We start from the raw sequence: 26603 nt of genomic DNA on the forward strand, positions 1-26603 counted from the left end.
AAGTTTATTTTATATAGCACCATTCTACAGACTCAAGATTGCTTTTCTATGGACAAATAATCAACAGAAGAACAAAGTACATATCAAAATGAAATCAACGGACATACAGTGATAGATCATACAGTTGGTAAACAGGAAAAACAAAATCTGAAAAGTTAAGTTTTAAGGTGGGCTTTGAAATCTTGCTGTGTATGTAAATCATGAATATTTTCGTGAATGGGGTATATGCACACAGACTTTTATTTTCAGTCAGCCAGTGCTAGGGCTTCCGGTTAATTGTCATCCCAAATTGCCACATTTAAGGTCTGATTTCTTTAAAAAACAGCAATCATCACTGCCTGGCTGAGATACGATATAAAGTGGGTATCAGACCAAATAAGAAGCACTGCATTAAATTATATTTTTCTGTGCCATGTCTTCCATGGAAATTAATTTTACCCCAGTATTTTCAATGAAACTTCTGCACTAGCCTGCTGCTAATGACAGCGCAGGAAACTGATCCTTCCAGACTTTGATCTCATTCCTGCTCAATAATATGTTAGTATAACTAATATATAATTAGTACCAGGGGCGTAGTGACGGTGGGAGGATGGAAAAGACATGATAATAGCATGATATAGGCCCGTAGCCAGCCTGCTGAAAAGGGGTGGTTCTTTTTCTCAAAAAGTGGACCTTTTTGCAGTTATTCACCTCATTTTCTATCTAATTATGAAGTTTAAATAATGCATTTTAGTGACATTTTAAGCACTATATTTAGCTGGATTAGCTTGTGGGATGGTCATCATAACCACACTTTTTGAGGAACTAAAAACATTTGCTAAATATTTAAAATAAAGAAATATGATTATTTTTTAAAAATAAAAATGTATTACATCATATAACATTAGGAAAAAAGGAGTGTTAAAGTTTTAAATAATAAAAAAAAATAATAGTCGTATATTGGGCAAATAACAAATGGCCAGCACATTCAACTTTCCTCAGTCAGAATTTAGCCATCTGTATGATGATAAAAAAAAAATCTAAACATTAATATTCATGTAGAGCCTCTAGGTATTTCAAATAATTTTTTTTTTGTAAAAATACCTTTTAATATTTTTTTGTTTTCTTTCAGAAATAAGTTCTAAGATTCAAAATAACCCCCCCCCCCCCCCCCCCACACACACACACACACACTTCAGGCCTGTGATATAAGACAAACCTGTAAATGTTAAAATGGCTTGCAATACTGCCCTTCTAGGTACGGCTTTGATGCTGAGCCAACCCTTCTGTAACAAAATCATACCTGGAAAGGTGCATAAATCACAACTAAATTCCAAATATTGGGTTGTCCTAACCTAACATTGGGTCAGATATGGACAAACGCAACCATTGGATTAAAAAGTGTAATTTAAATTTAATTGAAACATTAACCCAACCTGTTTGGATAACCCATCAAAGGGACAGACCTGAACAGAACATTTCTTTACAAATAAGCATATTCTCACTTCTCAGTATTTCCCTTAGCCCACAGATAAGGCCTAATGAAATGTTACAGGTATCTTGTACAAGCTACAAAAAATCAGATAGGTGCATAATCCAAAGTGATAGGCCAAACATAAATCTTCATGGTAAAATCTGAGTTAAACTTTAGACAAGTAAAAAACAGGTGCACACTAGTGTTATTAGATGCAGAATGTATGTGATGCAATAGATGAAGTATGCTATTAGCACTCACCAGTCAGGCACTTTTATAGTAGGGTAAAGGTGGTGTGAGGAATGGGTCACGTTCTCTTTAATCAGCCTGTTGCAGGTTTGAGGGTTTGTATTAGTTACTATAGCAACAGTCTGGCTACCGGTTGCTGATAAAATACCGCCTCCGGTTTTATTACTCGGAGTTAGCAAAACTAGCAAAACCTTAAACAGACTTTACCTTCAGACCGAGGCAACCAAACTATCAGGGACCGCACTGTGGGCAGCCGTGTAGTAGTTTTATCGCGTCGCGCTGTGTCTACAGTGTTGACAGGGCACTGGAGGTCACTTCCTGATTTACTGACTGTCGGCAATATGCCTTAACAGTTTCCAAACGCTCTGCCTCACTTTAAATCCCCGCGTTTTACGTGCCCGGACGTTTTCTGTGAAAACGGCAATAGTTTTTGACTTTGTTTTGAAGCCGAGCAGAGCTTCATTCAGTCGTACGGCAGGTGAATTTATCGATTCGCATGTTTTTCTGGCATGTTCACATCGGTGAGGATGTTTTAAAATGGCGGTGTCAGCGTCACAACAGGTAAGATATGTTACTTTAATTTTAGCTTTATCGCGTTGTTGATGTTACTCGTGCGCAAAGTTTGATTACAGTTTGAGTCATTTGCAGTCAGTCTCTTGTACAAGTTCAATGTCGCCTGAACTTAGAAAGAGTGAAGTGTAAAGCTTAAGACGGCGAAAAGTTGTGTGTTTGAGTGAAGTTTTGATGTTAGGTGACGAATGACATGTTGAAGTGCTCGTAAAATAGAACAGTATCTAAATGTTAGAGTAATAATAGTAATGTTTGATGTATTGTTTACTGGAGTGAAGGTGAGGAAGTGATGGACGCACACACGTCTCTCCACCTGCAGCAGGAACATGGCAGAAGCAGAGCACTCGACCTATGAAAGCAACATCAACTCTCACAACAACGATGGTAAGTTATCTATGTGTGTAGGAGTTATGCCACAATGATTACATCAGTATTATTTTCATTGTGTTGTGCATCAGTGGTATACATGTAATTAAACATGATACCAAACAGAAAAAAAGAAGTTTATGTATCAAAATCATTTTGATTATCCATTGTGCTCAGATGTTTATGTAGTTATTTTTGAAAAAAGTCTCATGATATACTCTTAAAAAAATCTTATGAAGTTTTCATTAAATAAAAAATACAAATGTTCAGTGTTAATGTTTTTGTTAGTGTAATGGCAGTTTTTTTCCATTCTCCACTATTTTCCCCAAGGGTAGGGTACAGAGGATTAAATGTGTAAAACCATATACTTGCAGTGTAATGGTTTACTTTTCATTTGTCAGGATATAAAAAAATCAATATTCAAATGAAAGAACCATAAACTTTTTCAAGCTTCAAACTAAATATGGTTTCAAATAACAGTCAAAAAATATCTATCAATCCCCTTCCTGTTTCTTATGATTCACTGTCTTGTTGCATATTGACTAATATCATGTGATGTAGTACAAATAATAAAATCAAGGCACATTGCAAATAACAAAATCTCTTTAAACATCAAGTAAAAAAATAGTACAAATGGTTAGTTATTAATATTTGTGTCTGTTATCTGTATTAACAGATAATCTGTGCAAATTAATCTTGTTATCTTTAGCCAAAATTAGTAAGTTAGCTTGTCTGAGGATATCTGATTGATGGCTTGGGCATAATTTCCTTAACAATTCCTTTCTAGTCATTAGTTAAGTCAGAGTGAGAGGGGGAGTACTAATATAAAACTCTATTCAGTATTCTACAGCAGTGTGAAATGGGTCAATACTGAAGTAGCGCCAATAGGAATTTAGTTTCATGCAGATTTTAAGAGTTGTCAAACCAACCAGCTATCGGGTGAATCATAACATTGCAAACATAACATATTTAGAATTAACTCCAGTATTTAAATCTAATATTAGAATTTCACATTTAACTTAAGTATCAATAAAATAAACAAAATGTCTAGTCTGCGCTGGAAAATATACATTAATACTTTTTGTTCAGGGATTTGTTGAATTGAAATGTTTTAGCCCGGTGGTTATGCATCAGCACAGTTATTACAAATAAAACAGCTTAAATTTGTCTTGCCTTATGAACGATTGTGAATATACAAAGTTATACAACGTTCAAGACCCAACGTATATGTCGTTTATGAATTTGGTTAAAAAAAGTAATCTAATTCTGCAGTAGCACAGAAATGTTAACAATCAAAGACCAGAGATAATTCTTTGAATATGAGAAATGTTTGGGCAGGGCAACCATTGGGATTGTGAAAGTTTCATTATTGTTTAAGGTGTGTGTTGTTGGTCTATTAATGTATTATTGTGCTGTCAACTGGTTCAGTTACTGATTGTTCTTTCAATTGAAGATTTCATTGTTCAGGCATGTTCTGTATACAACTGAGTGTTGGGTTGTAGATTTTAGGCACTTTTTTGTGTCTCTTGCATACACCTGTGACGCACACTAAGCCATATTCAATTGGAGAAGAAGAACCAGTAGAGCTTGTATTATTCCTTTTCTCTCCTGTATTGTATAATTATTATACATCTATAAGAGGTGCAATATGAAGATGTTATGTCTCACAAAGAGTGTGCTTCATTTTTCACTTCATTTTAAATGTGCTACTGTCCTCGGGCTGTTCGTCTGGTCACCATTCATTCTTCCTCTATCCTCATTAAATCAAAGAGCTATTTTGGTCCAATTTTGATGGAAGATGTTGTCCTTCAGATGTGAAGGACATTGAGCTGAAGAGAGTGTTGTTGACAGGATGTTTCCTCAGGTCCTTGGGTAACTTTTTTTGTGTGGTTTCAGGTTGCTTTGGAGTTTTGATGTCACTCTGTTATGTAGTGATCAGCTGGTATACAGTGTGAGGTAACTAAAGGTTGTTGTGCTGTTGTTTTATTGAGGGAAGACTCTGGGAGGTGTTTACCCAGATTGAGTCTTATCAGTATGTTTACCTGGAACATAGAACATAGACATCATAGGCTAATAGCACAGATTTATGAGTACCTCTGTTATTCTGTAAAATATTTTTAGGCCATGTAGGTGTCAAGTTCCTGGAGGGCCGCAGCTCTGCAGTTTAGTTCCAACCCTAATTAAACACACCTGGTCAAACTAATTGAGTCCTCCAGGCTTGTTTGAAACCTACAGGTAAAGCTACGGTCACACTGCACTTTTCTCCCCATAGACTTCCATTCATACGCACGCGAATGCGTCAGACAAACGCAAGTTTGTGGGGCAAGTTTCGCAGTTCGCTGCGTTGGAAAGTTCAAGCTTGGTAAACTCTGATCTGCGCATCACGTGATTGCGTTTTTCTGCACTACATATTGCGATTTGATATTATCAAATATCACATAATTGGGATGACTCCATTTTTACTGGAGTGCATCTGCATAAAATGTGTAAAATTATACAAAAAAAAAATTGTATATACACAATTAAATTAAAGCACAGATGAAATAGAACAAAGATAAAAATGAAATAAACATCACTTAATGGTTTTTGGAGGAGTCTAATACTATCGAGTTATAGAAATTCAATAATCAAATGTAAAATAGCACACTATAGTCTTCATTATATAAATAATTAAACACAATTAATCTTTGTTAAAGTGGCAAACTTTATAATGTCTTGTCCAAATGGTGTAAATTCATTTGAAATTGCTTGGCATCCTGTGATGTGACTTGCAAATTCGCACATTGTGATTTCAATGCTAAAACGATATATTGTGCAGCCCTATTTTATACACAACATATCACACCACTCATGTTCCATGAGATTGGCTGTTGTTATCCTCATCCTAAACCCAGTCTAGATTTTGATGTGGTGAAAACATTACAACATTACTAAAATGTTGTTTGGTTTTTCTAAAATGAGAGGGATTAAACATCCATGTAAATTTTGCAATTTGTCTTTCTAGGTCCTGAGGTCTCATCGTTTAGCAACTCTTCCATCAACCAGTGTTTGCCGATTTCCTCCAAGCCTCTCACTCAAAACCATGTCAACCATCACGTGCCCTCAGACTCTCAGCCGCCAAATGTTTCCCTCAGCTGCAAATCATTTACTTCCTTTAACGGTACATGTGAAGAGGATCGAAGTAGCTTGGCCTCTCAAGACTCTGGTATTCCCACCCTTGAGATCAACCCACCTGAGCACATTCATGCTCGAGTCACCACTGCTGAGCAGGTGGTGCCACCTCCACATGATGATAATCCAGCAACATTAAACTTGGATATCTCAGATGGTTCCTTACTCAAGTCTTCCACCTTCCCCCGTTGTGACTTTGATTTGGTACGTCACTATGGTCAAAGTGGGCTCTCAAGCGCAGCTGGCAAGGGTACTTTGAACCGTAGTGATGATATTTCGGTGTGCAGTGTGTCCAGTTTAAGTACTGAGTTTTCGACCACATTATCAGTCAGTAATGAGGACTTCCTTGACTTCATGGTTACATCTGAGTCCAGCGCTGTTGTTACATTTGAGAATGAAGATGTCTTGCATCGGTTTGACAGTTCACTCTCTGCACCTATTGACCTTTATGGCAAGTTGAACAACCCTCAGCGACAGTCTGTGGGGGTCTCTGCAGCACACGAGGCTCTTCCAAAGAGACTGGGTCCACTTGCCAGCTTTTTCAACAGGTATTGTTGCATTTGGATTCGTAATCTTGTTTAACTCAGACCAAGAAACCACTGATTGGTTTATATTAACAGTCCTTTTTAGACATTAAAAACTAAAAGTACCTGTGCAGTTATGCATTATTGTAACTTTCCATCAGTAATCAGTGTATTAGTAGATGGTCTGCTTATCTGATAGTGTTTTATTTTGATGCTCCCCAACACATTTTTCATTGTGTGAGTGAGTTTGGAAGTGCACATCAAATTTTTCTAATCCTAACACAACAGTCTACTAACACTGTAAAAAAATTAATTGAAATGTTATTTAAAAGTTACCCTCTAGTTGACAAATGTCTTATGGGACAAACATTTGTTAACTGGTTTGTCTAGATTGCATGAGTCTCACCAAAATTGCTTTCATGGAAATGTTGTGATCGTATTATTCAGTCATTTTGATTTATTGAAATATTTTTCCACACTCTTTATTTCTTAAATTTTTCATGTGGTGTTTCTTGCATAGGAAATTCTGCTGTACTTAAAGTAGGCTTTTTTTTTTTTTTTTTTAAACAGACAGTTACAGTTGTAAAAAGGCAATTGCTATGTCCTGTGTTTCCTTCATATAACTGCAACAACTCTCTCCAAGTGTCCTTAAGTTGACATGGCAAGTTCTTCCTTTTATAATCAGAAGTTTAAATAAAAAAAGCACTGGAGTTTGCTTTTTTAATTTGCTTTTATTTTCATGAAACAATTTATCTTTTTTTCTTTGCTCATTTTTGTTAGCTAGATCTGGCAACACAACTCAACACTTCATTGTGTGATGGCTTGGTTAGCACATCGAGAAGTGAGCAATTCTGATGCATGTTTTAGTGTGTCAATAACATTTAGTCTTTACGTTAAAGCTATGCTCCACTTTTTTTAAATGGCCATTTTCAAACTGTCCATTTACAACTCAAGTTTTACAATTACTTGTACTTTTAGTTAGGCTTGGCTTAGTTTAAAACATTGAATTAGATTAGAATATTAGTATCTTGCTAAAATAAAAAAAGTTTAGATCATTTTCCTACTTAATGCTTGACTCTTCTGTAGTTACATCATGTACTAAGACTGACGAAAAATGAAAAGTTGCTTTTTTCATAAGCCGACATGGCTATGGAACTATACTCTCAATCCTGCATAAAATCAAGCAATTTTGCTGTGTCATGATGGAAATTACTGGAAACTACTTTCATAATGTAATTGTGCCTGCTGCATCCATGGTACAGCAGCAAAGTTCCTTGATTATTACACAGGAATGAGCGTAGCTCTTATGTGTGTGCAGAACAGGATTAAGTACTAAAAGCAGAGTTGATGACTGAATTTAGCAGTAATGTGCACGTGACCTATAATAATCTGCAGCTCTTCACTCTACCATATTCAACATCACCCTCGTTCAGTGTCAGTGCTGCTGAAACACACATGTGCCACATGCATTTGGCATACAAAGCGTTTAGAAGCCACTGAATAGTGTGGAGTCAAGTTCTCAAAAGGCCTTAAGTCTTAGGTTCTTTATATTCTTAATAGAGCTCATTCATATCTGGAGCCTGGATCTCAGCTAGTTTACTATGATCCTCTCAAAGAGCTGTCCTGTGGGTGTCATTTTTGATTTTGTGGACCATCTTTTAGAATTGCCTGCCCTTTCATCTCAACTTTGAACAGGAGCATCTCGAAACTCTTAGCAGATATCCTAAAACTGCTCAGATGCCTGACTCTAAACGATAGTGTTTTATGCATTAATTCATTTATCTATTTATTTATTTATTTTATTTCTTGTCTGTTTTTGCATTGCTTTAACAGTGCAAAAAGAATGAAAGTAAATTTTCAGTATCGAGCAGTGCTGTTTTGACTTTGATTTCTTTTCTGTTTTTCATAAGGGGTCTTTTTGCTAAGAGGATGAAGGACACTGGTGCACTAGAAGGGCAGAGAGAGCCTGGGTGGAAGCTGTTTGGTAAAGTTCCACATAAAGATCTTCCAACCAAAGACTCCAGGAAACTACAAAAGGTATGTGACTGACTGATCTCCACTCAATACAAGATCTTACAGGAGTGCAAAATACCTACTTTTTATGTTGTATGTTTGAGGCAAAATAGACTCTTCACATTTCTGGGTTTCTCAGTAGCATAAGTCATCATAGTTGGGAATTCTTAGAGCGCAGTGAGTGGGAGAATACACCAAATAGTTTTTTACACTCTTATTTGCTGAAATAATAAATGAAAAACTCCATGATGATGTTATAAAGACTTTCAGAAAAAGATTGCGTGAGACTGATGATGGCAGCCAGAGGAGAGAATAACTTCAAATTTAATGTAATGTGCATTGGAAACACAAGCGGTAATCAATTTTTTGTATTTGATGCAAAGATGATATAATGCATACATAAATACATATAAGTGTTCATATGTTTTAAAAAAAATCGAAATATTAAAAACTTTCAAGGATTTAATATGCTGATGACTGTTAAATGCATCACAACAGGCTTGTGAGTCCATTGTGGAAGTATATTTTCTGTATTCAGTGGCATCTTTAGCTATTGCGTGTACCCTTCATTGAGCTTGACTGTAACTAAGCTCTTTTCTATATCAAACAAATGCTGGCATTACAGCATATATCTCTGCAAGATTTTTGCACTAGACCAGAAGTCAGGCAAAATGGAGGTTTATTCAGCTTCTGACTATGCTTACTTTTTTTTTTTTTTTTTACTTCAGAGTTTACTAATTCCAGTCAGATGATGTTTCAGAAACATTTGAGTTGAGCAAAGTTGATGTTAAGCTCACCTTAAGTGTGCAGGCCAGGGTAACATTTTCCACCCATTACTTCTGCAAATATGCAATTACATATTAACCAAAGAAATGGCACTTAAAGTTGAAATATTAATAGATTGCGCATAAGGCAATTATTAACACTCACACTCATCTTTGATGTACAGATAGCAGAATGGATTTTTAATTTTGGGTGTCTTTGTTTTAGTATAAGGAAAAAGGAATGTAACACTTTCTTGGTAGATTGTTTGGATGATTTGCTGCAATTAAACAATTCCACCTTTTCATTTGAATGTTCATCGCTGTAATGCTAATCCGTGTTTGGCAACTATGTGAAATCAGGTAAGGAAGTGTTCATACATTCTCATGGCTAAGTGTTAAAGGGTCATATTCTGCTTTTTACACATTCAGCTTCCTATTCATGCACTTCAGAGGGACAGTTAGCAATGTATGTGAACTTCCTCAAACGTCTCAATTTCAGTCCTGTCACAATATCCTGAGGGGGCAGGGCCTTGTTGAGTTGCATTAGTGTTGTTTTTGCCATATCCGAAAGAATGTTTCACCATTGTGATATACTGATTCACATGCCATTTCTTCTCCATATGTTTACATTCACAGATGCAAACAACATTTTGTGATCTTGTGTTTCTTTGTTTGACAGCTCATGTGAAAGACATTTTTTATTATTATTTATTACTCAGATGAGTCTTAACTTGCCACATCACATCTTTTTTTGCTGTGGGCATGGTTTATGTCTGTGGGCTCAGAAAACCACAAACTGAGTACAGACTGACAAGGTCTTTAATACAGACTTTAACAGATGCAGATGTTTGTTGCCAGAGTGTCTGAGGCACAAGCTGTAAAGACCCTGCAGTCTTCTGTTGTTGCATTTAAAGAGACTACTTTGCATGTACACTATCGGTCAAGTTTGGGTTCTGTTTTTTTTTTATTTATTTATTTTTTTTTTAAAGAAAATTATTCCGTTCATCAAGGCAGCATTTATTAAATGTAAAATAAAAAGTTTAAATTTGTTAAATATTTATTAAAATTTTAAATAACTGCTTTCTTAATATTGTATGTAGTTTCAGATGAAATTATCACTCCAGTCATTATTACTTTTATCACCATTACCATTAATAATAATAATAATTAATATTAGAGTGATTTCTGAAGGATCATGTGACTCTGAAGACAGGGTCCTCTTTAAAATCACTGGAATAAATGAGTAAATTAAATTATAAAGTACTTTTGAACACTTATTTTATAGTGCAATAACATTTCACAATTATACAATGTGTACTGCATTTTTGATTAAATAAATGCAGCCTTGGTGAGCAGGAGAAGCTTATTTTAAAACATTTACTAATCCTATTGACCCCAAACTTTTAACCGGTAGTGTATAAAGTTACTTTGATCTGAATCTTCAAAGGTCTTGGTTGGCACACCTAAAAGATGTAAAAAAAATTTTACAACATGAATCGACCCCTTCAATTGCCTTTTTTTTTTTTTTTAAATATTGGATATTCAACAGCAAATTGATAATGTAAAATACCTTGGCTTCATGCATTGGCCTTACATTTGTATTTTATGTATAGACTTTGATTTGTATAGCACCATTGCAGTTTAGTACATAGAAAGTTTTACAAATCTTTAAAATAGACAGTTTTTCCACTATATTTTTAATGTTAAACAGAGCTGAAGAAATCATAACCAGTTTCTCTTTCACCAATCATTAAGCTGCTGTGGAGAAATAAACCCGCAGATGGTTTTCTCTTAGAAGTATGCATTTTTTTTTCATACCAATATGCAAGAATTGGTCACATGGCTTTACATTGCAGTGCTGTGATGAAATTATTTGTGAATGGGTCATTGTTTCCAGTGTGCAGAGAAGCCTGCAATTGTGCTTTAGGTAATTTGAACCCCCTGATTCAGCCTCCCAATGTCCATCTACATTACACCCACATCCAACTCCTGCCTTTATCTCTCTTTTTGTTCTCAGCAGCTGTAATGGAAGATTGAGGTATTAGATGACCGGTTTAGAGTTGCTAGTTGGTTTAGGATCTGGAGCAGTGGCTTATAGAAAGACATGACTTGCTATGAACCTAAAATGGTTTTCTCTGTTCTGCATCAGTGCTTTTGACTTTAAACATCGCCTCTTCTACCTGCTGCCAGCACTTCTTTTAAAGGAATTTTTTTAATTCATCATTTTGACCACTTGTTTATGATGTTTCTTTACATTTCGCTTTAATCAATGGGATCTCGTGAGATCTTATGACACACAAGCCACGTAAAACAGATTATTCATCATCTTTGTACATCACTCAGGCATGCACAGCGGATCGCAGAGCGCACTGATTGCATGAGACTGCAGTGCAGAAAGCCTCATGCTCATAATGACCGGGATCCATTAGTAAGGCTGCCTGTAAATCATGGATGCTCTCTCAGCACTGTGTGTTGATGACGAGTAACATTAGCACACACACATATGTACACAGCAGGATCAAGAGACGAGAGCTGATCCTCGGCATCCTTCTGATGTAGGGCCTCCCAGATTGGTGCACGTTTGTCAGGACGGAGTAACGGAGAGATAGGGGGCAAGGAAAAACAGTGTCAAGTAACTTAGCAGGAGTGCGACCGCAATAACAGCAGAAGAGCAGGAGCACAACAGTGTCATGCTACTGTTTCTCAGGGTGTGTCCTGTTTTCCTTGCGCTCTTCCTCTGCTACCATGCCTTGGCTTTCTGTCTGGAAGGCACTTAAGCTTATAGTTGTGGAGACACCGCTATGGTAGAGTTTAGTGTCTGAAACGCTGGATTCTGAATGTCTCAACAGCACTGCGGCGTTCATGGTGAGTGGAGTTCATCTAGTCTTGTAATTCGCCTTTCTTCCTCTCATTGTTTTCTGTCGTATGATTTAGAAAAGGTAAGGGGATGAGGTCAGTTATGGGAAGGAAATGATGTGGAGAGAGATACTGTGAATTTTGTTGTGGTTTGCTGTTCCACTTTAAGAGTTAAAGCTTTGTCCTTGTCTGATCTTATTTAATGTGCTCGCCTTATACAAATTTGGCTCATGGTTTAAATGTGGGTCATTTGGTCTGATTTTATCTGTTGAGAGAGTGCAGTGTTGGGGCAAATTAAATATTTATATTCTGTCAGTTCAGTGTGCGATAGCGAATGCTGTCTGGTTGCATAAATAAAACAACTTATTTCTATTATTACTATTTATTATTTTTGTTTGGTTTTATGGATGAATTTAATTAGAGAATGAATCCACATTTAAACCTCTAGATTTAGAGTGGGAGCACAGATTGTTGTTGTTTTTTTCCCATGGTGTACAGTGTGTGACATAATATTTGTAAAGGAAACTCCAATATTGTAACAATACTGTAGGTTGTTCCAATTTTAATTGGGCCCATGCTGACATTGTTTTGCTAAGACTGTTATTTTTCACAGTTCCTGCTGGTTTGGCACCTTCTGCTTACATGTGGGCAGGTTGTGATAAAAAGGTTATGTGTTCTGTGGTAAAAAGCTAAATATTAAAAAAACTGCTACATTTAGGTGCTTGACCACGTTGTCATGCCTTGAGACTTGAAATGCATTGATAATTATTTTCATGATGAGTTAATATACTTCAAATTATCTCAATACTCCAACATGCATAAAATATACATTTATGTATAATATTCAAAGTAATTTATTATTTTTATTTGGAAATGTTCTGTTGACTCGTTTTTGTGTTTCATTGCTTTTCTTTTTTGCAAGTTTCAAAAACCTACATAATAAATAAATAAATAAATAAATAAATAAATAAATAAATAAATAAATAAATAATATAAATGTATATTAGTTTATATTGAGATTGATTGATATTTCTAGTCATACCTGTTTTAATAAATAAATATTCAAGAATTTATGTGTTTTCATTCTTTGGATTATTTGTTAACATATCCATTTTGGATCTGTGGATTTGTTTTTTCTTTCCATGATTAAAATGCTATTTTTAGTTTTGCTTTATTATAATTATTTAATTTAATATTAACTTATAGTTATTTCTTTTTATATTTTGGCAGGAATATGAAAGAAGGAGTGGACACACAAGCAATTCCACATCTCCCAAAAAGAATGTAAGAAAGAACCTGGACTTTGAGCCTCTTTCAACCACAGCGCTTATACTTGAGAATCGTCCAGCGTGAGTGTGTTTTTCTGTACCACTATCAGTTTTATTTTCCTCTCATTCCTTCATTATGGGTAGAAGACAAAAATCATTACAGGACAAAATTAAGCAATTTTCATCTTGCATGCAAAGTATACCCTGGTTGGAATGATGAATTATTATATAAAAATTGTGGATAAGATGATGCCTGTTTTCACAAAGCTGTTGACTGTTGTTGTGTATTAATCTTCAGGAATCTTCCTGCAAAGCCTGAGGAAGAAGCCCAAAAACACAGACAACAATATGAGGAGATGGTGGCTCAAGCCAAGAAAAGAGGTAACTTGCTTTAAGTGCTTTTCTGTGTGTATGTTTGAGCTGAGGACACTCTGTTCATGCAGCATCACAGTAACATTTGGGCTTAGTCAATATATACGAGTAATGCTATTCATTTAAATAGATTTGACTGATCTTCATTGTGTGCCTAAGATTTGTGCTCTAGAGGGCGCTGTTGTAAAAGCTTCAATTTAATCCCGTTAACAGAGATTTCCATTTGACTGCCATTTCCCTCTCTCACTCTGTGCACTTGTGACTCTGTCCAGAGCTGAAAGAGGCCCAGAAACGGAAGAAACAGCTGGAGGACCGGTGTAAACTAGAGGAAAGCATTGGCAATGCTGCTCTCACCTGGAGTCAGGAGATATTACCCAACTGGCAAAGCATGTGAGTGAAAGCACAGATGGTGCCAGATATTTTTTCACATTTATAGCTAAAAGGTATGCATTTATTGTTTCATGTGAAGAATAACCTCAATAGATAAGAGTAGCTGGAAAAACGTTCTAAACAGAATAGTTGACGAGCAATGGACTGATTGATGTAAACTAAACGAGAGCCACGAATGTTGCTGTTGTGTGCTGATATGTTGGATAATAATGTCTCTTTTGTCCCAATTATACAAAATATACAAATATATATAAAAAGGAAATAAAAAAATGGTTTGAGAAATAGTCACAGTATATTCACGCACATTGAAGTCAAATTACTTCACTCTGCTAAGCTTGAACTCTGAGTATGACTTTGTCCTTTTCCACACCATTCCAGGTGTTCATCGAAGCGGGTGAGGGATTTATGGTGGCTGGGTTTGCCACCCAGTGTGAGGGGTAAAGTCTGGAGTCTGGCGATAGGAAATGAATTGAACATCACAGATGGTATGAATGTGTTGTTTGCTTTACCACACAAACCTCATAAATATCGAAAGGATGAAGTGATTTATTAATGAAATAAATTGCTTTATTTATCATTTATGATAGTTTATAATATGCACTACCTGTCAGAAGTTTGTTATCATTTTTTTCATGGTTTTTTAAGGTTATTTTGTTCATCAAGGCGGCGTTTATTAAATGCAAAAAAATTTTTAAATTAAATATTTATAAAAAATTTAAATAACTACTTATTGTATGTAGTTTCAAATGAAGTTATTTCTCCAGTCATTATTGTTTTTATTGCTATTACCATCAATAGTAGTAATAATAATAATAATGATAATTAATATTAGAGTGCTTCCTGAAGGATTATGTGACTGGAGTAATGAAGCCAAAATCTTTAAAATCACTGTAATAATTTATAACATTAAATTATAAACTACTTCTATATATTGCTTTCCCCCCCAAAAGAGTTAATTAATTTTAAGTTTTCTCACACTTTTAGAAATTCTTCTCACAAATTGCACATTAACAAAAACATGTATATATATTTTTTTATCTTAAACTGGCAACATGAACTTAACTTGCATGATCACTAATCATGATTAAAATGTCAAGCTTTGTAAAGTAACGCGTAAGAATGTTCAAAATGTTGAATATCAGGTTTGCAACCTATAATGTTGCATATCAGGTTTGCAACATATTACATATTATGCATCTTGTTCATGCATTTTATGTTTAGTAAATGTACGGGTGCAATCCTTGGAGATCAGTTAACACTTTTTACTTCAGCACATCTCCAATAAAACTTCTGGGTGACACTGCATCAATTTTTCAGTGTGATTGTTACACGTTCCGTATAGAAATAACAATAAATTCATTATTGCGTTCAACTAACCTTAAACCTAACCCTTATCTTAATCTAAACCAGAGAGTAACAATAAGTATAGTTAATTAATATAGTTAATTAATATCGTTAATTACTTAAATACGGTTAGACTTTAACAAGGAAATCCTAAAATAGCATAACCCAAATTTTAAAACCCGTTACATGTAATAACCATACTGTACCACTAGAGGGTGTCGTTGAAAAGGAAATTAGGATCTGAACTTTACATTTATGTTTTAAACAGAGCTGTATGACATATGTTTGGCAAGAGCAAAGGAGAAGTGGAATGCCTTTGTAGCCCCAACGGCTGCTGCGGAAACTGAAAGTGAAGGTGATTAATTCAATTGTATTTTTCAGCTCTCTAATATTTTAAAACTTAAGCACATGCATGGTTTCATTCCTTTGACCTTTGCCAGAATTATTTTTTAAACCCAATATAGCACATTCTTTATTATCCTCCTCTTTTTTTCAAGCTTGTTTATTTATTAACATCATTCTTTTCTGTTTAACTCATTACTCAACTAATGCTCAATTTTTAGATGCAGGGTTGTCTCATGCTGATCGAGAGGCCAGTCTAGAACTCATCAAGTTAGACATTTCCAGAACATTTCCCAATCTCTGTATATTCCAAGAGGTAGGACATATTTCTCTTTCAGCTCTTTGATATCATCTACTGACAGTTGGGGTTATTATCTCTATTTAATAAATTTTTTATTGATTTCAAGGGGGGCCCATACCATGATGTATTGCACAGCATTCTGGGAGCTTACACTTGCTATCGTCCTGATGTGGGTTATGTAAGTACTACTTTATTTAAGTGATGATTATTTTGAACATGCTCTGCACCACAGTACTGTTTACAAGTAAAACCTCTCTGGGACTTAACATTAACCTCGGTTTACTTGGGTATTGACTCGTATGAGAGATTTTGTGAGTGTAAAACTGACAGAGAGGTTGTGTTGTACAGCTGGTTTGCTGGGGTATGGTAATGAGTGGTGTTTTAAATATTATGCACATAAGAAGCAGAGTGTTAGATCTAATTTTGCTGCAGATGCGAGAACATGCTCCACATCCTGCTCACAAACCGCAATATCAGCGACTGGCCAAAGAGCTCTCGCACCTACTCCTCCACTCAGTGCTGATTCAGGTCTAATGCAACTTTTGTCATTTACAAGAGAAAAAAAAAATCTAATTAAAAGTTTCAGATCTTTTATTTGTTTTCAGATTATTTATTTTATATAAGAAAAAAACTTGTCAGAGACGCCTCTCTATTATAAACATGTTTTGTTCATGTTGTGTTTTTTTTTATTTGTGGCTGTGAAGTCAAGTGAATAAAAGTTAACCAGAGAAATAATCATCATTATTAATCATTATGAACGTTTTGAGCAAAATAATTGTGATTAACATTTTTTCTGTTATCGTGCATCCCTAATTAATATAATTTCAAAGTAATATGTTCTTTAAAGGTGCTGTATGGATTTTTTTTTTCTTCTAAAACATAAAAATACCATAATATGTTTGCAGTAATTTAAGAAACATGCCAAGTGAACATTCTTGTTTATCTGAAAAACAATGCTGTAGTCAGATATTCCACATGAGGTTATCAATTAGCAAATAATGTAAATAATACAAATGTTAGCTGAGCAGGTTACATTGTAAACCTGTGTCATAACAACACTCTACGTGACGAGATTTGCAGTGATAAGCAATTTGGCTGTTTGCACCAGACAAAACATGTTAGAAATTTAAACAGCCATTCAGAAGCACAGAATATATGTGCACTTACTGCACACCAACAAAATGGTAAGGTTTCTAATCTAATTAATAGATATTAAACCTCTTTAACATTATATAAATGTAGATGCTAAATCACCAATCTGTGTTGGTTTACGCAGAGTCATAGTTCTAAAGTTCTTTCAGTAATATGGCAATAAATGTCATGTTAGATGGCATTTAAACTCATTATTAGCATTTAACACTGAATAAATTATATGAGCTGTACCTGAGGTGATAATGTCAACAAGTTTTTTGTACAGCTGCTAAAATTGGAAGCCATTTCTAAAATATAAACTCCAGGCATTGGTTTGGACAAAAACTCCTTTTAATATGAAAATATTCCAAAGCGTGTCGTCGCTTTTATTTATAACACGGTTTAAATCGACGTATAATCTTGATAGTCAGACTCGCTCCTGTTGGTCCTCAATCTGGCAACCTGCACTTGCGTGTGTTTTGATCCAGGCATGTAATACCTAGTTTAACCATTGAGTGTCAAACTTTCATATTGCACCTTCAATGTCATCCGGAATCATTTTGTGGTTCTTTTGGTTTAGGTACCAATAATGTTTAAAAAGTATCAGTTTAGCACCTGTATCATAACAAAAGCAAAATGATCCCCAACCCGAGTAAAAACAATTCATTAGGCAGCACTGATCTATGCTTGAGTTTTGTAAAGATTGCCATCCATGTTTGTCATTTTCATACCCATCTGTTTTCTGGTGTAGGTGCAGGGAATGTCCTTTATAGCAGCGGTGTTGATCCTCAACCTGGACACTGCTGATGCCTTCATTGCATTCGCCAATTTGTTGAACAAGCCTTGTCAAATGGCTTTCTATAGAGTGGACCACAGCCTTGTGAGTTTGAGGAGCAGTCATGAAGTCCTAATGGATAAGACCATATTATTTAGACAAGATTTTTCATTTGCTTGTTTATTCTTCTTGCCTAGATGTTGACATACTTTGCGGCATTTGAAGTGTTCTTTGAAGAAAATCTACCAAAGCTTTTTGCACATTTTAAAAACAACAATCTGTCCTCTGATATTTATTTAATCGACTGGTAAGTGAGATGCTATGTGTCATTCAAAGTTCGTTTAATAAACTTGTTTCTTAGTTTTGTGAGTTATTTATTATGCCTCTGCTTGTTCAGGATCTTCACCTTGTACAGCAAATCTCTCCCTCTGGACATTGCGTGTCGTGTGTGGGACGTGTTCTGTCGGGACGGTGAGGAGTTTCTCTTCCGCACTGCACTGGGTATATTGCGGCTTTATGAGGACATCCTCACACACATGGACTTCATCCACATCGCTCAGTTCCTGACGCGTCTGCCGGACTACATCTCTGCTGAGGAGATCTTCTCTAGCATTACCACCATCAACATGAACAGCAAGAACAAGAAATGGCCACAGGTGCGCATCTTTATAAAACATTCACACATATCAGGCACACACACAAGTATGTGATGCATTTGAGTAAATGCAAGGATGTATTTACACCTGCCTTTTTTAAAAATCAAACTCTGGTTCGTTTTACTCTTGTGTGGATATTTTGGCCAAGTTAAATTCAGTTATCTCCTGCTGGTGCACACAGAATAAACAAACTAATCCTAGCTGAAAAGGTGTCACTTTCAAGCTCTGGTATGGTTTGTTTCAGTAAGGCTAAGGTGTGAATATGATCCGACCTCAATCTGACACATTTGCAGAAAGCCATGCACCTTTTGAGTTCTAATTTTTTGAGTCCCATTGTATGAGTTGTGCTTCAATGGCATCTGCTGTTACTAAACATTCTCCAGTTCTAGCTCTGATACATGTTTTATTTTGGATAAAAGAAAAGGGGATTGCTGCGTTTGGCTGTTCTGCATTTTTTATGTAACTAGTCAACGGTTTTTACTGAAATGTGCATAATGTACATTTCACCACCACGTTGCTCTCTATTGTGTGCGTCTACAATTGAAATCAAGAACTTCAAGAGCTACAGCAGTCAGTGGTAGTGTTTAGGACAGGAATTTTTATCTAATAGATGGTTGACTTTTAGTACACAATGGGGTTTTGTTTACAGTTTTAGCACACACATCATTTTTGTTTACAATTTCTGGTTCGCTTGCTAAAAGGCCAGTGTGAAAGCGATCCACACCAATTTTCCACACCAAAGCAAGTGAACAAACTGATTTCCATGTGTGAATCCACCCTAATATTCAGAGATATTCAGACAGTTTAATAAAGGGTGTCCATGGGGTCTTAAAAGGTATTAAAAGTTGATAAATCAATTATGAGAGATTTAAGGCCCTTAATGGGTATTAAAGTCTTAATCACGTTTTTACAAGGTCTTAAATTTTGTTCAAGTGTTGTTCAAAGTGTTTGACTCCAAAAAAGCATAAATATATTTATTTTCCACCTAATATTAACAAAGGCATGCTTGATCCACGTGATTGGTTCAGGCCAAGCTCCTCCTTCCCGGTGATGTCACGTAATTTGCGACAAACGCGCAATAGAGCAAAACCATAGAGCGAAACAAATGCAAAGTTTTGTGTACTCCTAGTTGGAGAAAGAAGAGTTTAAACAGTGGCTGAAACCTGTCGCTGAAAACAACAGTGTAATTTATTCTTTCAAGTTTTTGTTTCTTCCGAGCTTATCTGAGTTCTGCTGCATAGTTGTGCTCCATTGATTTATTTAACTACAGCTGTTTATTAAGTTAAAGGTTTGATACTGGTTAGAACTTGAAGTGGTGATGAGGTCTTAATATTCTTACAATATGGTACAAACAATGGTTCTTAAGGAACAGTTTTGTACCTTTTGTAAAAGTTGTACATTTATATGGTACAGAAAAGACCTCTTATGATACTGTTCTGTACATTTTTATGGTACAATTGAAATGAAGGCACACAAAATGTTATAAAAAAAGAGCTGGCAAAAGTCCCGCATGTGCAAAGTGTTCATGCAGACATTTTAGTACTGTAAAACTAATCAAACATTGTGCATCTCTCATTAAAATAATTTTTTCCTCTTCTATTTGTATTAAAATTATGTAAATTAAATTAACTTTTAGATGATTACAAAGGTATTATGTGAAAATTGGAGAAAAAAAAAGGTTTATATTGTACATGGGGGAATGTATTTCAGTAACATTTTTGTGAAGTGTTGTGAAATATTTAGCAAAAAATAGATCTTGATTTATGTTAAGTAATTTGTTGCTTTATTGTAAATGGAAAAGGTGCATTTACACAAAAAGCTACTTTTAAAAACATTAATCAAAAAATGGATTTAGTGTTTTATATTTCCTGAAAATAAATTGACACATTTTGGATATAGCAAAATGCCTTTAAATAATTATTGAAGGAACACTTCAACACTTTTGACACTGTTAAGGTACAAAGTGTCTTGTCCTGTAGTGGTACCTTCATGGATCAGATTTGTAATTTTGATGAAGGTACAATATTGTATCTGCAGGTTTTAAAAACCAAAGGTACATTTTGGTTTCCCATGGTACAAATCATGTCCTTAAAGGCACAAACTGCAATGGTACAGATTAGTTTCCTTGTCTTAATGTACAATTTTGTTCCATAAAAAGGTGACAAGGGTTTGTACCTTCTTTGGTACAACATTGTACCATTTTTTTTTTTCTGAGAGCATAGGAAATATAAAAAAGCTAAGTAATTTTCTGAATTGTTTTAATTTGAAGTTTTTTTTATTATTATTATTCCTTTTGGGGGGCAAGCATCTATTGCACATGCATCTATTGCAATCTTTGGAATTTTTACTACTAGTACTAGTTTTTAGACCGTTTTGTTAGATATAAGCTCCAGATTTGGCTTCAGTGCTGACTAATCTAATGTATATGCACAAATATAATATTGTATAGCTTTCTATTAAAAGATAGATTTGTGAGTGGTGTATAGCTTGTATATGCTGAGCACTGTATATCACCTCACGCTTACTACACTGAGTTAATTTGATAATATATAATTAATGTAATAAACATTAATACCAGAATATTAATTAATTTAACCACTAAAATCGTCTTAAATAGTCTTTAATTGCTGATTGTTGCAGATGGACTGATCCTGCTGCAATACTTGACTCCTGATTCCGCTTCTGATATGGGCATTTTCTCTCTCATATTTCTAGGTTCTTCAGGCTTTGCAGAAAGGACAAGATCGGGGCAGTCCACTACTGAAACGCTAAGGATGCTTCCTCATGTCCTCTCTTCCAGCACAGACTAAGAGACAAACTCATGTTGACAGTGAGCACTTCCTGCAGACCTCTGGACCACATCAGAGACCCACTGTACACGTCCTCTTCCTTGCAGACTGAAAGCAACACATCCTGTGAATGTACACTCCAACTCTCAATTCAATGTGGCGATGTAAGTTTGTGAAGCTCTGAACTATTCCACGTCTCTATCCTCCTCAACTTTTCTCTTCTGCTTCATCCCTTTTGTCTTATAAATGTGACTTTCCATCGAAGAGAAATAAAATAATGTATGTTTTGCTGTGGTTTTCTGAAGTTGTTTTTATTTTCCTCTTTTCCTGCTGAAACATAGAGACTTGAAATGAAATTCTTGGCAGAGTTGCACTGGTTTTTTCCCTTTGAGTGTCCTTAAATCATAGAATCTCAGTTTTGAGCTTTAAAATACTTGGCACACAGATCATGAGGATATCATTTTGTGTCTGTGAATCTCACCACTTTTAAAAAAACTTTTGCACACTTTTTAATCGAAGCTTTTTTTCAAGAACTATAATTTATTCTACCTCTTACTCTTCCTGTGTGTGTGTGTGTGTCTTCTGTGTTTCTGTCATCTCTCAAAGATTTGAGTGAATGCTATTGGTGTGTTTGTTACTGGATTCTTGGAAAAAAAAGTTGTGCCAGTCTAAAAGCAGGCAAGCATGCTGGAATGCTAGCATTTGTAAAGTTTATCTTGGGTTCATGTTGACAGGATGACAGGACTAGTATAATGCAGCAATGAATGTGGCTTTAGCGTTGTGGTGCAACTTGGTTCTCATGGTGGTTGAAGTGTTGACAAGAAGACTGAGTAGGAGGATTTGTTCAGAGATGACGATGACTTTCTGTCTACAGCTCATCTTAACACTTGATTGATCTCATATTGTCTTCGCAATGACAGAAAAACTAGTCAAATCATTTTTGCTGTTAAAACTGCATTAGGTCGAGATTTAAAGAATTTAAAACGTGGATTTGAAGAAATACCATGTTATATTGATTCAGTCTTTGCATGTTTTATGTAAATGAACTTAAGTAGCCTAATTTATGTGACCACTATAACAGCAATAACAGCGCTTGTCACTTTTTTTTTTTTTTTATTTGACAGTGTACTATCCAGATTCTTATTTATTATACTGATTGGAATTAATGGTACAAGTCATTATTATTTGTACGAGGGAGGAAAGATTCCTCTGAAGGTGTGAGTGTATATGTAAATGCGCATGCGTTTGGGTCAAAGATGTAGAAGGCGTTAAAAATTATAATGAACAGGAAAAAAGCTGTTCTGCACACATGATGATTATTACTATTAATGTTATATTACATTAATAGTAATAATCAGTAGATTACATCTCATTACAGTAGATTACATCTCATTAAAAACACATTTAAAATTAGGCAATGCAGCACCAAAATATGATTAAACTGTCATTTTAAATCGGTTTTTAGTAATTTAAAGTATAATCAAACTCTTTGTATGATCCTTCTTAGTTGTACACCGGTGATAAGTGTTTAATTTTTAGAGAAATGTATTTGTGCTATATTTTCACTCATATTTTGACAATTGTTTTTCAGATAACTTATTTAAAACCTTAAAGCAAATACTTGCATTTAAAATGCTATATATGTAAAGTTGATGTCAGAATTATTAGCCCTCCTTTTCAATTTTTTTTCTTTTTTTAAATCTTTCCTAAATGAACTATCAACATCCTAAATTCCTAACAGAGCAAGGAAATTTTCACAGTATGTCTGATAATAATTTTTTTTCTTCTGGAGAGTCTTATTTGTTTTATTTCCGCTAGAATAATAGCAGTTTTTAATTTAAAAATTAAGTATTAATTGATTTAATACATTTTAAGTTATTAATTTTTATAGGTATATAGGGTCAAAATTATGAGCCCCTTTAAGCTGTATATTTTTTTCTATAGTCTACAGAATTATCATTCATTCACAACCATCATAATACAATAACTTGCCTAATTACCCTAACCTGCCTAGTTAACCTAATTAACCTAGTTATGCCTTTAAATGTCACCTTAAGCGGTATAGAAGTGTCTTGAAAAATATCTAACTAAAAAAAAATATGAAAAATATCTCTTTAAATATATTTAAAAACTTATCCAGCATATGTTTGCACAGCAGATGCCCTTCCACCTGTGACCCATCACTGGGAAACACCCATACACTCATTCACACACATACACTACGGACGATTTTTAGCTTGCCCAATTCAGCTGTACCACATGTCTTTGGACTTGTGGGGGAAACCAGAGCACCCAGAGGAAACCCACGCAGACGTGGGGAGAACATGCAAACTCCACACAGAAATGCCAACTGACCCAGCAGAGGCTAGAGCCAGCGATTCTTGCTGTGGGGCGACAGCACTACCTACTGCGCCACCGCGTCGCCCCAGTACTGTCATCATGGCAAAGATAAAATAAATCAGTTATTAGAAATATTATGTTTAAAAATGTATTGAAAAAAAATCTCTGTTAAACAGAAATTGGGGAAAAATAAACAGGGGGGTTAATAATTCAGGGGGACTGAATTAACTGTTTATGTCTTTGACCCATATGCAGTTGAATGTGTAAATAATCTATGAAGTCACTCTGAAGACCATTTGAAGGCACGTGTATGTTGTAAACCCTTATGTTGAGTCTATGTTCAGATATTATCAAGATAATGTGGTGAGATTTTGCTGCTTTTTTGATCACTGTGATCGAAGGAAAACCTCCCACCTTTTTTGTGGTTTAAACCACACTGTACTGCAATAAGCTGCTTTGCACATTTTTTCCACTTGATAGTTTTTCACTGTCTTCTTTAATGTTCTCTCTGCTGTTTCATGTTTTGTATTTAGATTGAGTCCAGGAGTTTATTGTGCGCTCTTGGCTGTTTGAATAATCATCCTTGAATAGTTATTTGTTGCCCTCAACTTAATAGACAGATTCTTTACAGCAATTTTAAAAATGAATTGTGATGACCGCTCAATTAATTGATGCGTTTTTTTATTTTTAAATTAAATTCCAAACCTTTTTAACAAAAAAAAAACATTTGTTGTGTCCTGGGGTTCGTTCTTTGTGCTTCACTTAAACGATATAAGATGATTTGACAGATCCTGGATCTTTTGATCTTAATAACTGATTTCTGGCTAAGTGGTTCTTCAAACAAGTTCGCGAATCAGATTAAAGTGTATGGATGAACTGGTCTGAGATCTGTGTCTGTGTGTGTTGTGAAAAACCGATCTATTGATCCTTGAAATCATGATCATTAATACAACATCTGACTGACGGCACAGCAGCGTAATGACATCATCTGATTAATATTCAATTATCCATGCGAGGAAAACGATATAAAATTCATAGTAAACAGTTAAATATAATACGCAATAACTTTACACATTTGCTGTGGGCTGCAGGCTTTACACTTTCATGTGTCGAGAGTATTTAGCAATTTATTTAATTAGATTTTTAGAGCGGATTTTCTTTATTATAGTAGCTAGGCCTATTCAAGTTTCTTAATCGGTGTAAGGAATTTAAAGTACCAATATCAAAATGCTTTTTTAATGCAAATTTAAAGGTGTCTGCAACTTTTGCGAAGCATCAAATCCCCGTCATATTAGCTGTTAAAACATGTGCATGACTGCATAAATTATTATTCCTTTATAAAACAAACAAAATAAAAACAGTTGATTATTGTGCATGTCTCTTATCATACAGAGTTTGTGCTAAAGCTGGGTCAGTACCTTTTAAATTAGTAGGCGTTTGTGTGTAAAAAGTCCATATTAACCCTTTAATAAGGTGCACTACTTGAAGAATTTTTTTTGACCCACATCTTGGATTGAATAATATACTGACACAACTCTGATAAATATTATGATAACCTATTATAACGATAACTTATGGATAAAAGGTCAAGCAGGTGGTTACGATGCCTTTTAAAGGGTTTATATATATATATATATATATATATATATATATATATATATATATATATATATATATATATATATATATATATATATATATATATATATATATATATATATATATATATATATATATATATATATATATATATATATATATATATATATAATTTTTTTTATTTTATTTTTTTACTTGTATGTATGTATGTATATAAACATAAATATTATTTAATACTAAATATCATAATTATTATAAATGTGTATATGTAATTTTTTTTTTTTTTTTTACTATTTTCCCAAGTGTATATAACTTATAGTTTACTACTGTAAGAAAATATTAGCATTCGGTACATGCTTTCAGTATTACCTTTGCTTGAAAGGACCTGATCTAATCTTGTTTATATGATGAGTTTTGAAGAATGAAACGATCCTGGATCAAGTCAAATCGTCAATAACCAAATCCAGCTAATTGAGTAATCCACGGACAAAGAACGGACCCCTGTTGTGCATTCAGCTGCTATTGACTTCATATACAATAAGCAGTGAAGACAATCTTAGAGATAGTTCACCCCAAAATTAAAATGGACATTTATTTGCACTTATTTTCCACACCTGTTTGAGTTGAACACAAAGGAAAATATAGTGAAGGAAGTTGGGAAAAAGTCATTGACTTTCGTAGTATTTTTGTTCCTACTATGGAACAAATGTACGAGCAAATAGAGGATTTATTTTCCTTTTTTTTTAGGTGAACTATCTCTTCCATCGTAATGACGAAGCTGACCTGTTTATTATTAATAACTCAATGTTATGTTGTGAAGACTCATGTGTGCACAGTCATTAACAGATCATGTTGTCCAGGAGCACAGGAAATGTTGATTAATGCAGTTATGTATTGTAACTTATTGTATTTATGTTAGTGTTTTGCTCATGTCGTATTTGACAGAATCAGGTGAAGAGAACATGTTCAATATACCTGTCCTTTAATGTCAGCTTTTTATAGGTCCGTATGCTCACTGTATGAGCATTCAAGTGCAGACTGTGCATGAAATCTCACAGCTTGATCATGTCTCATGTTTGTCTTTTGTTAAACGATGCTGCCTTTGCTTTTGTTGTGTCCGTACAGATGATAAACAAATAAACGGTTGTAAATATTAATGGTCTGCTGTCTCGTATTGATCAGCGTGAATAAAGGTGCACTAGTCTAGAAATAAGGCGACTCATAGATGAAATGCATTGAAATAACCACAAGACGTTTCCTGTAAGTTGTTTTTTTTTTTTTCTCTCAGTTATGATTCGCAACGGAACATTTTGTTACCTCTCACCTCCCC

At 34.7% G+C, this 26603-nt stretch overlaps 1 protein-coding gene across 2 annotated transcripts; it reads left to right on the plus strand.

The window, feature by feature from the left end:
- Positions 1-1830: 1830 nt before the first annotated feature.
- Positions 1831-21624, plus strand: tbc1d14 (TBC1 domain family, member 14). 2 transcript variants are annotated; one of them, XM_056461894.1, is made up of 15 exons: positions 1831-2263; positions 2546-2656; positions 5643-6357; positions 8244-8370; positions 13197-13315; positions 13533-13615; positions 13879-13996; positions 14375-14481; positions 15609-15695; positions 15904-15998; positions 16090-16161; positions 17866-17994; positions 18087-18196; positions 18287-18545; positions 21261-21624. In XM_056461894.1, exons 2-15 carry the CDS (start codon positions 2599-2601, stop codon positions 21315-21317), a joined length of 2136 nt encoding a protein of 711 aa, XP_056317869.1. In that variant the 5' UTR covers positions 1831-2263; positions 2546-2598; the 3' UTR covers positions 21318-21624. The 2 variants fall into 2 exon arrangements, with proteins under 2 accessions (XP_056317869.1, XP_056317868.1); XM_056461893.1 differs by having other exon boundaries at positions 1832-2263; positions 2551-2656.
- The last annotated feature ends 4979 nt before the right edge of the window (positions 21625-26603 follow it).

Source organism: Danio aesculapii, chromosome 7, assembly GCF_903798145.1.
Source record: "Danio aesculapii chromosome 7, fDanAes4.1, whole genome shotgun sequence".
NCBI lineage: Eukaryota > Metazoa > Chordata > Actinopteri > Cypriniformes > Danionidae > Danio > Danio aesculapii.

Coding starts and splice junctions, on each gene's coding strand:
- tbc1d14 (XM_056461894.1), top strand. CDS start 2,599: ATGGCAGAAGCAGAGCACTCGACCTATGAAAGCAACATCAACTCTCAC. Junction 13,997..14,374: donor TTACCCAACTGGCAAAGCAT/GTGAGTGAAAGC, acceptor ACACCATTCCAG/GTGTTCATCGAAGCGGGTGA. Junction 18,197..18,286: donor GATATTTATTTAATCGACTG/GTAAGTGAGATG, acceptor CTGCTTGTTCAG/GATCTTCACCTTGTACAGCA.